The following is a 17,186-nucleotide window of genomic DNA, read 5'->3' on the forward strand; positions in this document are numbered from 1 at the left end:
TTTGGACTGGGGACTAAATAAGTTGATAACTCACCAGTAGTGGCTACTGCTAAACTGCCTGCACAGTGCCAAGGTCTTTTCTCTTTCTCATTCTGTCCCCACAACTGTGAGTGGGCAAGAAGCTGGGAGATGCACAGCTGGAACAGCTGACCGCACCTGCCCAAAGGATATCCCATACGTATTGTGTCATGGTCAGCAGCAAAAGCTCAGGGAAGAGGAAGAAGAGAATAACTGTGGTGACAAGTAACCATCATGCATCAAAGCTGAGGCCATGCTTTCCAGGAAGCGGATAGATGTCTACCTGCCAATGGGAAATAGTGAATTAATCCTTGCTTTGCTTTGTTTTCACACATGGCTTTTGCTTTCCCTATAAAACTGATTTTAGCTTGCTCTAGAAGTTTATGGGCTGTAGATGATCCAGCATACTAGGTCAAGAAAAATCTGAACTAAATTGGCTGGGACTACATGAATCAGACTCAGTGGATAATAAATCTTCTTTTCAGGAAAATTCTCTGGGTGTGCCTTTAGACAAACACTAAATTGAACATGTAACACAGACTGTAAACACTATAGCAGGGAGTCACTCAGAGAGCACTCTGGGTTAGAGATAAGAGAGATTGACCATTGAAAATATTTAACTCATCTGCACTGTACCATGTGGTTGTTGGTTTCAACTTTTACCTCCTTTAAATAATGAGTCTTTGAGGTATCTTTATTTTGTCTTTATTCTTCAGTCAAACAATATCATCACTAATTGAAGAATGAGGTTATTGGTTGAAATACAAGTGCAGTGTGAGACAAATATGGACGATAACAGTTTGCAAATAAATTAATACAGAATAACTGTCTTTGCATAGTTCAGAAGTGAAAAGTAGGAGGCAGCAGTGCAAACGTGCTGTGAACTGACACACACCACCACAAAACCCCAAGTTCCTAGGTGAGCTCTTGCAGCTGCAAAGAAAACAAAACAAACCAAAAATACCCCAAACCTTAGAAAGCACTAACTTTTACAAACCAGGCAGAAAAGGAACTAATAAGCATTTTTTTTCTTTTTCTTTTTTTTTTTTTTCCTTAACAGACCATGCTGCAGAAAGAGTGTTTTCTCTGCAGAGAGAGATGCTTTTAGATAATCTGCCTTGGCATCCCATAGCCTGTCATACCCGACTGTGATGCTCCTTTGTTGCTCCCCATCTGAAGGCCTATTACATTCTGTCCCTGCCGAAGCTGCTCTTCTGAAAATCCTCGTCGATTCTGCTGTGCTTTCCTGTCCAGATACACACAAAAAAAGCAACATACGTACATATCATTCTGTGTAGGATCATGAAATCACACAGAGATTGTGATCATGAAAATCAATCTGGAATTGGCTCGTATCCCTTGTAATGCATTAAGTCATTTGCCCCATCCCATGTGCTGGACAGTACTGGCTGGGCTAATTGCTTTCCTGCAGAATTAATGCTCTACTCAAATCTACAATACTTTAGAATTTACTGTCCCTTTTATTGTAGAACCCCAAGGCACTTCCCCAGAAGCTGTGACAGGTAAACTATTTATACCGTGTTGTATATAAAATACAAAATAGGGTTAATTTATGTTGAGCACTATAGCTCTTAACAGCTGTAGTCCATGGGATCTGATCCATAAGACACTTACCTGTGCTGTACTACAAGTTGATACCCATCTAGAGCAACAGTAAAAACTGGTGTAATTTAATTCAGTGGACTAAATAAAAGCTGAGTGTACCCAGAACAGCAGTGGGTCAGAGAAGGGACTTAATCATTTTTGCAGAGGGGACATTGGTTGTCGGCAGGACAGAATGTTTGCCTTGTTGCTGTTTCCAGATCTCTCACCTCCTAAGCAATAGGCTTTGCCCCCTGCACCTGTGTCTTAACTGTATGACAGTTCTTTATCTTCTGCCAAAACATACTGACCACTTTGTTCAGTGTCCCTGGTCTCAAAAGCCCTTTGGATCAATGAACCTTTGTTGGAGCATAAAAGAAGCCATTTTCTCCCTGAAAATAGCACTGAAGGCCAAAGTGGCAGCTAAGCAGAAGGAGAAAAGTTTGCACTCTGCTGCCTCACAAGAAAATGTTCGTCTTGGATTCATCTTTCATTTCTACTAGGTGAGGAAAACAAGCAATTTAGGATGGAGAAGGACCAGCCTGTTGTTATCAAATGAGCCATATGAATCGGCAGAGTCCCAGACTGAGGGACTACCAGACTTACTCCCATGTGGGTCGAATCTATTTCCCTGCTGTGTCTGTCCTGTTTAGGTTACGCAGCAGTATGACATCAAGTTATAGTTCCCCTTTTCTTTCCCACCCCTCCACTAGATGAGAATACTAGGTTAGGTACCTGCTATGATTGAAAATCATCAACATGATTCTCTCTATGAGGGTGAGATCCTGCACTGTGCTGACAACCCTGGCTCAAGTCTGAAAAAGCACTTAAACCCTCTGTTAGGCTCAGGGTGTTCAGGAAATTGCAGGAGACGAACTCACATCCACGTGAAAGCCCAGCAAAATGGAAGGGGGAGAAAGACACACAGGACACCAGGGCTGACCAGTCATTTTCCAGAATGAGTCCTCAAGTGGTGAAGTATAGACTAATAAGAGGGCTTATAGAGGCCCACCACAGGCTCTCAGATCCCACAGCTCTTACCAGAAAACTCACTGTTTTGAGGGAGGCACACAGAACTGCGGTGTCTCAGAAAGCAGGCCCCTCTCACTGCTGCTTAATTTTTTTTTCCAGAATACTTACACAGGCAGCAAACTACTGCCAGGATCTTCATGAGAGGATGTTTTTAGAACAACTCCTATTACCTAATTGAATCTCAGGTTCACTGTGTCTGCCTCTATTTTAATTAAAAGAACAGGAAAGTATTCTACTGTTCCTTTCTCCTTCCTCCTAGAATTTTTTGCTATGTTGATGAATACTTCACAGAAAGTCAAAAAGTAATTAAACAGAGAAAAAAATGAGAACTGCAAAGAAGAAATAAAAGAAGAGACTAAAGGATAGCCTGGCTAGGCTAATAAAAGTTGATTTCATATATGGCTTGGATCATATAGTGTTATTTTTACCATCACAAGCCCCACATTTAGTATATGATGGTCTTACAGATAACATGTATGAGATTTGTTTTTAGATGAGTGGAAATGGCCCTAACTGAGACTAAGAAAAGAGACGAAGGCAAATCTACTCACCTGCCATGTCTCACACTATGTCAAGTTCTGTTTGGCCTGTCTGCCATCACTCTTACCTAAAACTGAGCCCACCAGATCTGTCAAATTTTTGTGCCAACTTTACACTAGTGCTTGTGTTTGCCAAGCACAGAATAACAAACAGCTATGGATCCGTGAATCTTGCTATGCAAGGACGGGGACATTAGTCTGATGGCATTGGGAATGTGAGACACTGGCAATAGAAAGTTAAATGGCTTACCTCAAGTGCGGCATTATCCTGATCACTGTAGATCCCTGCATGGATATTCTTACTCTGTTTGATACTGGTCTCTCAATTCAACTTAAGGCGATTAAGAATCATCCTGAAAGCCCTGAATTATGAGTAACACTGGGTGGCAGTGAGAGGGTTTGGTCTGCCTGAAGGGATAGGGAAGCTACTCAGGAAACAGCTCCTGACTGGCAACATGCCGTAACACTGATTTTCCTTAAGGCAGCAACTGTAACATGGTACTTCACAGGGACTGCAATGGATATGGGTTGGCTATCCAAGTAGTATGGGTTGGACAGACAGCTAGAAGAGAAGGGAGGTGATCACATCTTCATCCATGCCAAAAAAAGCTGTTCCCACCCACAATTAAGTGTCCAGATGAAAATTATTTTTTCGATGTGGGACTTTGTTTTAGTTACATAAAACAAATAAGCCTGTCTGGGTCATAGTGATTTCATGTCTGGTTTATATTAAAGAATGTAACTGGATTTGAAATAAATTTTAAACCTAATTATATTCCATAAATATAAATCTATTTGTGCAGTGTATTAAGTTAATGTAACCTGATTTCATAAAAACAATGTGTAGGAGTTTGCATTTATTCACCTGAAATTCAAATCTCAGATTTAAACAGAGTTTAACCAGCTCAGTGTTTAAGACAAAGTGAAGTTTGCTTTATTTTTGCTGAGCCTCACCTAGACATCAGAAAATTCAAGCAAAGAAAAGACAAGCAGTCAGAACTCTTTTTGCTAACCTGCCTTTGACATTTCTGTGTAAGAGATACTCTTGGATGGCAGAAACTTATGTCAATAATATGCCTGTGGGGCAGGAGAGTAACTGTGGGAGGATTTCCTTTTCTTCCTGTCCCTGCTTTACAGCCTCCCTATCCAAAATAAATGGAACTTCAGAACAAATAAACAGCTTTGCCAAGACAGAGACTTCTTCACAGATAAGCAGTGCTCCCCAAGAATAAAGAAGCCTAGGAAATTAAATAATTTTTGTCTTGATGAAAAAAGTAAAGAGACTTCATGCCTTCTCTTTGCTAAGTGAAGGGGTTGCTACTTGAGGGTTCACAGACATCCTCAACAGCCTTGTCTTCCTTAGTCCTTCGGTCTGCTATCTGATGTGAGAGAGCAAACCTGATGACAAATGCACACTTTTCCTGCTTCCCGTCTCTAGCCTCCAGAGAGAAAAACCTCACTATTACAAGGAAACTTGGGAAATATTCTTCCCTTCCTTTCTGAATAAATTTCCTTAAAGCCTAAAGGCAGATGATATTACCAGCTTCCCAGGGAAGACAGCTCTGGGCAGCTGAGCTCTGGACTTTACCTGTGGAACCAGGACGGATCTCCTTTGTAGCAGCCATCATCCTTGGTGACCGCCAAACTGCCCAAAGCCATTAAGGTTCTTTGCACTGCTGCCATGTCCTTCCCTAGAAAGCCAGACAGTGAAATTAATGCAGGAAATCTTTGCTCAACAAATAGCTTGGCACATTGAAAACCAGTTTTATCTGATGTATTAACTAACTCTCCCAGATCCCTGAAGATGTGCATTATAAGAATTATAAATGCTATTTTACCATTGCTGAAATGAAAGTACTGACATGCAAGAGCTTATTAAGGTCAACAAAGGGATGGAGTTAAAGCCAAACTTACTTTTTCAGGCATTTCTAGATTTCCAAGCCTTTGATTATTTTAATACCTTCCTCCATACCATTTTAAGTCTATAGAATCACTTTGACAAAATTTTCTCCTAAGGAGAGATTATTCTGGTATGCAAATAATGGTAATATAGTCAGTAAAATGTGGCTGAAGGAGAATAGTGTGTTACATAGTGTGTGGTGTGTCTCAGTTTATTCAGAGTCCATTTAATCCCTGTGCTAACAAAGCTCACAGCAGTTCTGGGAGATCCTGTGCAGATAAATTCTATCAGTCCTTTCCAAATTAACCATCAAAGCACCTTCCTAAACCTTCCTGCTTACTATGATGCTATTCAGTTTCATACCTTTAATTGCTCCCATTTGGCCCACTATTTTTCCATGTTCTCCCTATGCTATCTTACTTCATTTCTCAGTTCAGAAAGTCAGGGCTAAAGTCTCAGCTTTAGCCAAATAAAAGTTACATAACTCATTACCCAATCCAGACATGCTACCTTTTGGAATACTTTCTAGTGAAAATATGTTGCAGCAGGTATTTCCAATTTGTGTGAGGTAGTAAGTTATTGGAAATCTGCCTTTTGCCTCTCCCTTCTGAAATTCTTCCATAAGCATTTCTTTTACTCCCCTTGCTTCTTTCATTCCAGTTCTTCCTCTTTCCTAAAGTAATGTATCTAGTTAACAGATCTGATTCTGGCTCTTCACATGTGAAAACAAGCAATTCAGTAAAACAGAGACACCAGAGACACGATGATAACAGAATTCAGAAATACCTCCAGTGGACCAATATTAATGGGCATTACTGTAGATGAGTTGGAGTGTAGAGGGAAGGGAGCAGTGCACACTCTGTGTTTCTGTAGTGCATCACCCTGATTACAGGCAGATGCAGTCCAGGGCTCTGTAACACAGTGGCTGAAGTGAGGACAGCACACTAAAGCTGAAAACATCTATCAGCTTCCAACTGTGGCTGTGATACAGACTACTAAAGTTTATAAAAATCCTATCTGTAGGGGACCATTTGTTCAGAAAATAAGTTGTCAGCCCTCCAGAACTTATTTATTTTACTGTATTTAAGGCAAACTGCATCAGAAGGGTCCTTGCAGGGGAGGGCAGCCACAGAGCCGACATTCCCCACACGCACATCTGCAGGCGCACCCAGAGGAGCATGAGGCAGGAACCCTGAGAGCTCCCACAGCAACAGATATACCATATGCTGTAACAGATGCCACATACAATGTCCTTGGGATGCCTCCTGTATAGCAGGAGAGCAGTGACTGCCTCGGATGAAAAGAGATGTGGAGAAGGATTTAAAAGTGAATCAGCTGAATGATGATGGCAAGCAAAGGAAAAAAGCAAAAGGAACAAAAGACAGGCAGTGAAATATGATGATCAGCCTTGCAGAGCCATCTGGCAGCCCCCCCACGGTCTGTGCTCAGCTCTGCTTTATTTGTCACATTTGACAAGTGGGAGATGCTGCAGGGGGAAAACTGGGTAAATGGGAGCTGAATGACATGTGACAAAACAAAGCCACAGCTCTGCTCTTCAGAGACTCCTTGCTACATAAGAGGAGTGCTGTGGGTGAGGGAAGACCTGAGTCCAAGTGGTCTTGTGTTACTTGCCCTCCTCCAGCAAAGGATACAAAGGGCTTGATGGTCAGCATAAAAAAAAAAAGCAGGGAAAAATTTTAATTTTTCAGTGCAGTTACCTGACAGAAGGGATCATACACCTTCCCTGAAGCCAGGTTCCACTCTGGTATTGCAGCAAATTGTAGTCAGTGCCTTCCCTCAGCTCCAGTACTTGTTTATTGACAGCCATGTGGGCCGCCCACCTAGCCCACAGCTTCAGCCTCTCTTCAGGGGCCCACACTGATGACACTCCTGCATCTCAGTGTCCTCTGCAGTGTGCTTTGAATAGCACAGCGTTGTAGAGGAATTTGGCACTGTTTTTAAAACGAGGAGGAAGGGGTCTCTGCTCACTTCTTGTTCCAAGCCTTTCTCTTTAGGCGAAACCTATGTGGAAGGACCTCCTCTCCAGGTCCAGAAAGGAGAAAGTTCAAACAAAGATGGAGAACCACTCTGCAGAGTACTCCTAAAATGCTTTTTTTGTAAATGTTGAAAAAATACCCAGTGATTCACCTGCCTCTTGCCTGCCTGGAAGTATATCAAGGAGGGATCTGTAAAAGGCAGCGAACATGTCTTGGGTGTGGATCAGGGAAAGTTGTTCAGCACAGTACATTTATGCAAGAAGGGGCCAAAAAAGAGGTGATACTTCCCCTGGATCAAGAAGCCAAAGAGATGAAGAAAAGTGCAACAGATGGACTGAGTGAGTTTGAAACAGCCAACAGCAGATCATATCCTAAAATATTTTCATTAATCATTGCTAAGAATTTCAAAACAAAAGCTCATGGAAAACAATTAGTGCCAGGGGAAGGCTGTTTCTCAGTCACACACTTTTCTTTCCCTATAAACATACATTGACATTTCTCTTTCTAAAGGGATTATGGTGTGAAGTGTAGGAGCGCTGCAATTATGAAACAGTGAAATAGAGATTGTTCTTTCTGCCCAGCTAAGGCATCCCTGTCCAGACAATTCAGCCCTAAAGCAGCACAGATGCCAGAGGTCAGAGTTACAGTGAGACACAAAGAGCTTTCCTACTGGACAGACATACTATCTCATCCCAGCACTGAAATGAGCAGCAGGAAGGATGAAAAGGGAGTGGGAAAGTGAGGAGTTACAGATTAGGTTTGGGAAATCTTAAAATAACAGTGAAGAAAAACCTTGTATGTCTTCCTCCTAGGTTGCAAGTTCTGTTTTGACTTCCTGTCCTCTAGAAGTTACTATCTTTTCACCTTATGTCTGTTGAGAAAAGGTGATGAGTGAAAGGAAATTAGGAGACAGCCACTAGCAGTAAGAGCATTATGTCTTCAAAGCAAGTGCTTTTCCTCATAAGGATCAATGTACCATATTTTCATATGCATAGTGGGAAGCCATTATGAGTTGCAAAAGACTGTAAAGAACAACATCTGAAATGAGCAATTATCATCCCTTACAAGTTAGATGGAGCTTCTCTCTCAGCAGTCTGCTAGGCTGAGGGGTGGGAAGGTGCTACTTCAGGGAAGTGAAAATCCCTTCATTTAAGACATGTAAAGATAGATTGCATAAAACACTAAAGACTAAATTGGAAGAAACAATCCTGCCCTTGTGCCAAGGGTACGGATTTGTCAAGCAAATCTGTCACTCTGAGACATTTACAGATCCCAGTAACACCATCTGTCAGTAAGTCCTGTCCCTCTAACCCATTCATGAAGAGCTCCCTAGTCTTTCATTTCTCCAGCTGTCCTTCAGAGGAATGATCTCTTCCACATGTATTCCAACTGCCTGTGAAAACACACCCCACTTATTTCTCTTGATGTGTACTCCTACACAAACTATGCTGGCCAGCTTTCTCAGTGGATTGTTTTCCTCTTTCCACTGTTTGATTCTCATGGAAGATTTTTGACCCTTTCATATGTGCCTTTCACTGCTCTGCAGCTGTCTTTGCTCTGAGCACTTAGCCAAAGCATTGCATCACCTTGTCCAGGGAGATGCAGGATATACAGTGTGTTTGGTTTGAGCACCAGGATGGGATGTACCACCATAGAAGTGAGCAAAACCAGCCCCATGAATGCACAAATGACTCAGCTCTTCAACAACTAGAACAAGAAGTTTCCATTTCGAGCCTGGGAGGGAGACTTCACCTGCCTTACTGTAAAACCACAGAAGCACCCTGAGTTTTTTTGCTCTTGCCATACTGACCTCTCCTAAAAGTCTCCTTAGAGAGAGAAGGTCAGCTAACATGGCATTAAGCAGTGAGTTTTGTTTCTCACGAGTCATAAATGAACCCTCATAAGCTTCACAGAGGCACATATGCTCCTGGGAATCCTTTTCTTAGCTCCAATTTAAGCTTTGCTTATAATTTGAAGACTGCAATAAAATTCTGTCATCAGAAAATCAGGGTTTTTGATGTTCTTATTAGGAGCTATTTACTTTAAAATAATTAGCAGAGAGAACAGTTGTTTTATTAGGCCTGTGAATTTCTATCAGAATGATGGGGTTTTGGATAACACACGTGATCTTGGAAGGGTTCTGTTATGCCCTCAGGGCAATATAAATCCCTCAGAGGAAATAATGCAGCACTGGAAGAACATGGTAATGAGGTAAGGCAAACAGAAACAAAAGATAATTTCATTAGAGAATATGCCAAGACAAAATGCACATCAAAGCAAAGTAAAATGAAGACTGTAAACTGATTTTCAGCTTATTATTTTTACCTTCCCATAAATCCACTGTCTGGAAAATATCTGTTGTTCTTACTCCATAGATTTCAGCAGCTTTTAAGAACTGAGATATTTGTTCCATCTGCTTGAAAGCCATTTTTGATTCAGAGATCTTTGCAATAGGCTCATTTCCCTTTGGATGCAAACTGTTTATTAACTTGCATAACAGCTGAGAGATAAAGACAGAAACAAAATTAGAAAGCAGGCACCAAACTAGAAGGCAATTTGTGCTCATGAAATGATGTTGCAAAATGCTTTTGACCTGGCCAGTTTCGGTTAGGGACATAATTTCTTCAGTTAAAAACAAAAAAGTGAATTGATAATAATCAAAGTATATTAGAAAAGCATTAAAGCTTTCATTAACTGAGGCAAAAGCATAACCATATAAATCCTAATCTGCTAGAAACAACAAAGCAATCACTGGTAGAGGTTATATAACAACTGACAGAGAAGAAGTCTAATGCCCAAGCCAAAAAATAAGCAATATCAATTGAAATGTTGTTAAAGTCACTTTGGCAGAGATTCAATGATTAGCATAGTCTTACAGCTGCTGCAAACAGCAGCATCTGCCTGTTGTTCAATAAACCAATGGAATACAGTGTTTTAGCTACAGAATTATTCCCAAGAAGACAGTTATGACACAATTCTGTCCTTCAAATTTGCTATATCTCTTTGCCTTTCCTTGTCAACACTAATTATTTCTTTAAGATAAAAGTATACATATTGTTTAAAAAAAAGATCTCATTTAACTGCATGAGAGAAAAAGCTGAAGGAATGAGTCATACTTATATATAAAACATGCATGACTCATAAGAATCATGAATATTGTACTGATCTCAGTGTACTAGTAGGATAATTTATATTCTGAGATTAAGACTCTTGGTCAAAAGGAAATAAATCAGATTCTAAGATGTATATTTCTGCACTGACCATGAGCTCTGATCAATTTATCTAAATGAAGACAGAACACAGGAGCACTGTGCAGATAAAAATATTAAAGTGGGAAATTGGGAAAAACACTCACTGTTCCATCCATCAACCAGGTCTGAAAATGTTGCCTTCCAGGAGGAGGGTGCTCTATCTGTTCTCCACACTGTACAATAATCCAGTTCACCAGTCTAGACTCTAATTCCGCGTCGTATTTCTGTTCAATCTTTTCCTGAACTTCTCGGCTTAAGCCATAGCTTGGTCCTCTGTTAGCCATCTCTGGAAACAGAGAACTTATTCAGTGGGCAGAGTCCCAGTCCACACCTTTGAAGTATGCACAGGAAAATTAAAGGATAAAAGAGTGAGCAGCCTGCCCTAAATATTAGACAGTTGAACAGATGTTCATCAGCACTGCAAGTAACTGTATATGCACCGAGTTATAGCTCCACAGAACAGGGGAGGGATCAACGAGGGAATGTCCTTTTTCAAAAGCACAAATTAGCTACATCTTTTTTAAAAGGAAGGAGAAAACAGCAGTCCCCCCTACCCAACCACAAAAACAGAAAAAGCAAGATTTAAAACACAGTAGGTTTTAAAGAGAAGCTTCTACTATGTTTATAGAGAATGCAATAGGGTTGTCAGATCAACATTACAGCTGCCTGCAAATCCAAAAGCATTTTAAAATTGCCTACCTAATACTTGCTAATAAGAAGAAGGTTGTGCATGGGAGCTCAAACAATCCGATTAAAGACGCAGTCAGAGTCTTCCTCAGCAGAGATGCAAGGATGGATATCCAGAGATCAGCACACTGAAAAGCGAAGATGAATTTAAGAGATGAAGGCTGCCACAATGCCCTGCTGCTGCTGCAGCATTGTGGTTTGAAGAACAGTATATTGATTTGATTTTCCTCACATATAGGGAGGGTCAGAGCAGGGGCGTTGCTAAGAGCCATTAAAGAGACCTGCCTCCTCAGTCAGAGCCCACGGACCCTGTTTATCTCGCCCATCTGTGGTCTGTTTTCATGCATCTTTCCTCAGCCTTGCACTGCTCACCCCACTGGCTCAGATTTACTCCACCTAGTCTGCATCAACCCAAATTGCATCAAGCATCCCAGTAACAGGCAGAAACACAAATAGAGGCACTCTGTTAAATGCATGTGACAGAAATCACCACACATCTAGTTTATTTTTAGTCATAAGCCAGAAACAAACTTTTTTCTCCCTGTTCTGCACCTCAATAACAGGCTGAGAGTGTGACAAATAATTTTTCCTCTTCCCGGTTAAAATGCTGATAAAAAGTTTGAACAAGGGGACAATAGGATGAAAAGTGAAGGAAGAGAAGGCAGGTAGTAGAATATTATTATTGCTCTCTCATCACTATATATTAGGCTATCAAATAGTGGAATGGTGTCCTGAAAAACAACTCAAACCACTGAAACCAAGGGGAAATCACTGAAAAGTGGCAAACCTACTATAAAGCACAAGGATTTTACTTTCTGCTGCTATGAGTCAGCTAACCTCCAGTGATAGAAAGGCAGCTATGCCCATGTACAGTCATTTAAATTTTGATTATATCACTCACACAATGTAGAAGGGGAGAGAAGAGTTAAGATGAGACTTTTCTTGTGGTCTGATTTAATCCTATATAAAATAAAATCACTTTGCATCTTTCCGAGCTCTGCAAGACTGTCAAATATCTTTCATTCATGCTGCATTATCCACCTTAGTAGGAAATAGTTTCCTTTTAGCAAATGATTAATGTTCAGCTTGATATGCAAGGAAGTTGATAAACTCAAGATGGACACATAATCGTTTGGAGAACAAAAGTCCTGCTGCTGTATTCAGAAAGGAAAAAAAGGGAGAAAAGCAATACAGCTCCATGTATATCTGTTTCATAATGGGCTCTTCATCCATTACTTTCTCATTTTAAGATTCTGAATTCTCAGACTTATACTGCTTCTGATGCTGCTGGGCTTGAACAGACTCAGAAGATGAAAAATTTAATAGATGACCTAATTAATTCATTGTTGTCCTCCACAGGCATTTAATTTAGTGCTTTCTCTTCTCTGCACTGGTAGTTCTAAACCCCTATGAAGCACTTGATTACATAACTCAGAGCATGCTACGTGACAGGGCCACCGCTTGAGCACTTTCTGTCTCAGTGAGCATGGGGCTGAAGGCAGAGCGGATGTGCAGGAACCAAGGCTGCAAGCCCAGCCTGGAGATCAGAGAAGGAACAGGCTGTAGCTGTAACAGGAAGAGGTAGTATATGAACTTGACATCCCTTCCTTTCAAGCTACTGTTAAGGGCTGGGCTTCACACCCTTTGGCCAGTGGCACAACCAATAAGATTTATTTTGCACTTTAAGATCTTTTTGTGTTCTTCTGTTTAGAAGGGAGCTACCTAGGGTGCCTGGCAGTTTCTGGTCATCTGGTCACATCAGGGGGCTCAGTGCTCCTTGGCAACAAGATTTCGTGAAAGTCACCTACTTTTGCATCAGCCTCTGTTTCCTAACTTCGGGGCAGGGATGAGTAATTCAACTCTCTGAAGCTACAGAGCAGAGGTCTCACCCTTCACAGATGTTTGTGACAGTGGTCACAGGGGTTCTTGGATGAGGGAAGAGATGAAAATGTTGAATCCATGTTCAGAAGGCTTGATTTATTATTTTATGATATATATATATATTACATTATAACTAACTAAAAAGAAATAGAAGGAAAAGGTTCCTCTCAGAAGGCTAGCTAAGAATAGATGGAATGATAACAAAGGTCTGTGGCTCAGAGAGTCCAAGCTATCTGGTCTGTGGTTGGCCATTAATTGTAAACATTCAAGATGGGCCAATCACAGACACACCTGATGCATTCCAAAGCAGCAGATAACCATTGTTTACATTTTGTTGCTGTAGCTTCTCAGCTTCTCAGCAGGAAAAATCCTAAGAAAAGGATTTTCACAAAAGATGTCTGCGACAGATGTTGGCTGTGCAATCTGTTCTCGAGGGACCATTCCACACTGGGAAAGCTTGAAAAGCTTGCCCATCAATATCAATTTTTAATAAGCCTTTGAAAAACTCAGAAACTGCAGAGGATTGGAAAAATGCCAGCTCTCCACCAGTATTTTCCAAAGTACCACTTAAACAAATCATAAGCCTGCTTTCTGTGCCATCAATCCTGGGGAAAACAATAGAATTTTTTTTTTTAAGTGATAATGTTGATGCAATTTACTAGATGCTCTGTAATATATTAGAGTTGGCTACTCCATGACATGTTGATTAGGGAACTAAACCAAATCTGAAGCAACATGACACATTAGAGAGATTAAAGCTAGCTAACGAGTAGATCATGTAATATGACTGTAACTGAAAAATCATTAATGATGGTGTATATTTTATTCAGTTTGTACAAGAATATGTTCCTAGGCCTGAATTAGTTAATGTTATTAGAAGTCAATAACCTCCCCCTCCCCCCAGCCCCGGGCTCCTAAGAAGATCCCAGCTCATGTGAGTAAGCAAAAAAGATAAACTTCTTTGAAAGCAGTGCAGGTGAAAGCAGACAAAAAGTGTCTTATTGCAGCCAAAGTCCAGCCATCATTGAAGAAGTACTTTTAAGAATGCAGCACTCTGTCCTATGACAAAATAGATGTAAAAAAAATGCAGAGGATGATGAAGATGTTGGGTAAGACACTATGATTGAAGGGCTAGGCTGAATAAAACATGGGAGGTGCACCAACAGCAATGGGAATATCATATCAAGTTCTGACAATTACTCTTCATAAAAAGGAGTGGAAGAGTAAAGGAAATTTAAATAGTGATTCCAGTGACTGGAGGACTGAAAATTAGTTTATCTCACCAAAACCAGAAGTTAAGAAATGGCAAGCACATGTGCCTACAAGTTAAAGAACAACTGAAGAAGCTCAAGTTCCTTATGTCAGACACAGGCAGATTAAAGCCTGATGGTTAGAAATGTGATGTGGAAAAAAGAGGCAGGTTTACAACATGAAGGTAGTACCATTAGAACACTTCACCTACTGCTTCTAATGGATTTTGTCCTCTTATTTTTCTTGGCAACACAACGCTAGAATTTATGACTAAAAACTAGGGCTGAAGCTTGAATAATTGAAGAAGCATTTCATGCCTGTAAGCACCATGACTCCCCCCTTATGCTCCCAGATAATCACAATATTATGCTATAAATTGAAAAAAAATCTTTGTATGCCTATAAATAAATACTGCCAAAACCAACAACTGACATTAACTAGCTCACTACTCACATGTAGATCCAGGGTAACTCAATAGCTTTCAATGTGTTCCAACTAGAATACATAAGAAAATGTAAAACCTCTCCTACCACAGAGCAATCATTAACCTTGTCAGATTCACTGTTTGGCAATTCATTCCTTAGAAAGAGCCTGGTATTTCAGCTACCCCAAGCACAATCTTACAAAGTATGGTGGGTTGAATTCCCATCACATAAAGCTGTTCAGCAATAAGAATAACTGTGAAGCCCAGGCTCCATTTCCCTGGTATGCCACTGTACAATAATGGACCTCTCACTATTAAGTTTAAAAAAAATAAAAACAACCAAAACAAAAAGAGGGAGTTTTCCAAAACTTTAAACTTTTCCAAACCTCCCTTCAAAAGGAAACCTCCAAAGAGCTCTCAAAGACCCTCCTGCATGAATGTCCATGTGTGATGTCAGGTTTTCTAGATGCTCAGGTCCAGTACAAGCTCAGTTCAAGTACAGGGCCTTTTTCTGGGAGCTTCAAGGCAGGAAAGTGCTCTGCAGAGCCTTGGTTTTATGCATGGCCTTGCTTTGTCATAAGATAGCTGTAGATGTTCTACACAAAAGAACTAGTCAGACTAGGGGATTAAAGGTAATATTGGAATATTGCCCTCCTTTTAACTGTGCAAAAACAGGTGGCAGAGTTATCAGAACCAGGGGACAACATTAATTTTAGAAATTCTAACTTCCTCCTTACTTTGAAATCTACAGTCTACATGTCCTTGAAGACAAAACATGCTAACTTAAGCAAATATCTTCCCTTCCACCCACAAAAAGGTTTCTTTGCCAGCTCTGAAGATGTTACGCCCCAAGCAAGAGCATACTTGGAATACCTCAAATTTGGGTTTAAAAGAAAAGTAATTCAGTAAAGAAGAACATTCCTATTTGTGTGACAAAAGAGAATGCACCAATACTCCAGCTTGCAGAACAAGGCAGTTCCTAAGGCTGCCATGAACAGAAGTGTTTCTGGAATTTTTAAGTCACTGATTGTTGTTGCAGGCCCCCAGATGCTGATCAATCGCTTTATTCTACTATATTATACTATTTATTAAGAACCTTGTCACCCTTACAGACAGTCTGATACAGACTGATCCAATTGGTCAATCAATACAAACACCATCACCAGCATCCAGTTAAGAAATCACCCTTTGGTAAACACATCTCCATAACACATTCCACATATGTACAACAACAGGCGCAGCAAGTGGACGTAAGAACCGTTTCTCATTCTTTTCTCTGATCTTCTCACAGCCTTCCTCAGGAAAATGCCTGGGAAAATCATGCCGTCTGCTCTCTATGAAGAGAGCTGTGGCTATGACTGACCACCTTCCAAGCAGCTCACCAGGAGAAACATTGGTTACCACTTAGCAGAAAATTGGTTACCACTTAGCACTGGAAACCAATTCCTGTGGCTATAATTGTTAGCATTCCCAGTACTCAAGATGACCTTGGAGGTAAATTGTGCATTTGAATTCTCAGGACCTCTTAAGTTTTGTGGTGGACTCTCCTCTGAAAGAAAACCAGGTTTCATATCAATTGCTTATCTCTCCCCAACTAAAACAGTACCTCATGAGAACTACTTTGGTTTGAAAATTATACATTGCAATGTACATTCACAGTAGAACAGAAAGGAAGTAGTATCTTTACTTCACTGAAATACAGGTCGAAACAGACAGCAGAATTTACAAACAAAAACCCCCTAAAAGATCAAATCCTCTAACTACATAAATGCTGCTTCTTATGGTTAAGGATTTAGCTTTGCTCTAAGGAACTTTTTCAAGAGATACTGTCCCAAGGACTAGCACATTCTGGCACACTTTCTGCTAGCAAGCCATAACCAATTAAGCCCCAAACCCAAAGATTCTTGTACAGTTGAGATCTGATCCTAGGAAGGCTTCGGGGAATGCTTTTCCCAGGCTACAGTCTGGTCAGCCCACTTGCATCACTCCAACCTCTAAGTATGCTACTGTTCAGCAGATCTTTGCCACTGACATGAGCACCTGCTTCCATCCCAGCAGGCAGCAGTGACCTTCTCATGTTGCCAAGTGGGAGGCAAGTAGACAGCATGGTGCAGATCAGAAGGCCCAAAAAGAACACAACCTTTCATGTGCTAGCCTAGAAAGATTTCAAATATGTATTTTAATTTCAGAACCAAATGACTGGAAGTTTTAGGAATTGTCATTTGCTTTTCCTTCCAAATATAAATGCAGAGCTAGTTGAAGCTCCTTGCCAGACATAAATCAAGAGATTGTAGCAGGTTGAAAATGTGTCTACCTGTGAGCTGCAATTACTGCATCATAAGGAGGATGCCCATTTCTCTTTAATGGAAAAGAAGCACTGGACCACATAACATACATATGCAGGACTTGAAAGAGAAATACAAGGTTAAGCCTACAACCAGACTGCAGTAAGTCCGGTAAAAAAGTTTAGATTAATGTATTACATGACCAAGGCTGTAACGTTTTTCTGTTCTAGGCAAATATATACTGAAGAGAGATGAGGTCACAAAGCAAATGTGAGCTATAAAAACTGACCAACATGCAGTAAATCTATGAGAAGTGCAT

At 40.6% G+C, this 17,186-nt stretch overlaps 1 protein-coding gene across 2 annotated transcripts; it reads right to left on the reverse strand.

Annotated features, from left to right (window-relative positions):
- Positions 1 to 707: 707 nt before the first annotated feature.
- Positions 708 to 11,400, reverse strand: TAGLN3 (transgelin 3). 2 transcript variants are annotated; one of them, XM_036382636.2, is made up of 5 exons: positions 11,039 to 11,400; positions 10,444 to 10,670; positions 9,414 to 9,588; positions 4,780 to 4,882; positions 708 to 1,264 (listed from the first exon to the last, which is right to left on the reverse strand). In XM_036382636.2, exons 2-5 carry the CDS (start codon positions 10,621 to 10,623, stop codon positions 1,123 to 1,125), a joined length of 600 nt encoding a protein of 199 aa, XP_036238529.1. In that variant the 5' UTR covers positions 10,624 to 10,670; positions 11,039 to 11,400; the 3' UTR covers positions 708 to 1,122. The 2 variants fall into 2 exon arrangements, with proteins under 2 accessions (XP_036238529.1, XP_036238521.1); XM_036382628.2 differs by having other exon boundaries at positions 10,444 to 10,625; positions 11,039 to 11,399.
- Between the last annotated feature and the right edge of the window lie 5,786 nt (positions 11,401 to 17,186).

This window comes from Molothrus ater, chromosome 2, assembly GCF_012460135.2.
Source record: "Molothrus ater isolate BHLD 08-10-18 breed brown headed cowbird chromosome 2, BPBGC_Mater_1.1, whole genome shotgun sequence".
Lineage (NCBI taxonomy): Eukaryota > Metazoa > Chordata > Aves > Passeriformes > Icteridae > Molothrus > Molothrus ater.

What these genes read in the sequence shown, in the direction of transcription:
- TAGLN3 (XM_036382636.2), bottom strand. Translation starts at nt 10,623, where the DNA reads ATGGCTAACAGAGGACCAAGCTATGGCTTAAGCCGAGAAGTTCAGGAA. An exon ending in GACAGTGGATTTATGGGAAG is followed by an intron (nt 4,883 to 9,413) that starts GTAAAAATAATA and finishes CTGGCTTTCTAG; the next exon opens with GGAAGGACATGGCAGCAGTG. An exon ending in GATCCGTCCTGGTTCCACAG is followed by an intron (nt 1,265 to 4,779) that starts GTAAAGTCCAGA and finishes GTATCTGGACAG; the next exon opens with GAAAGCACAGCAGAATCGAC.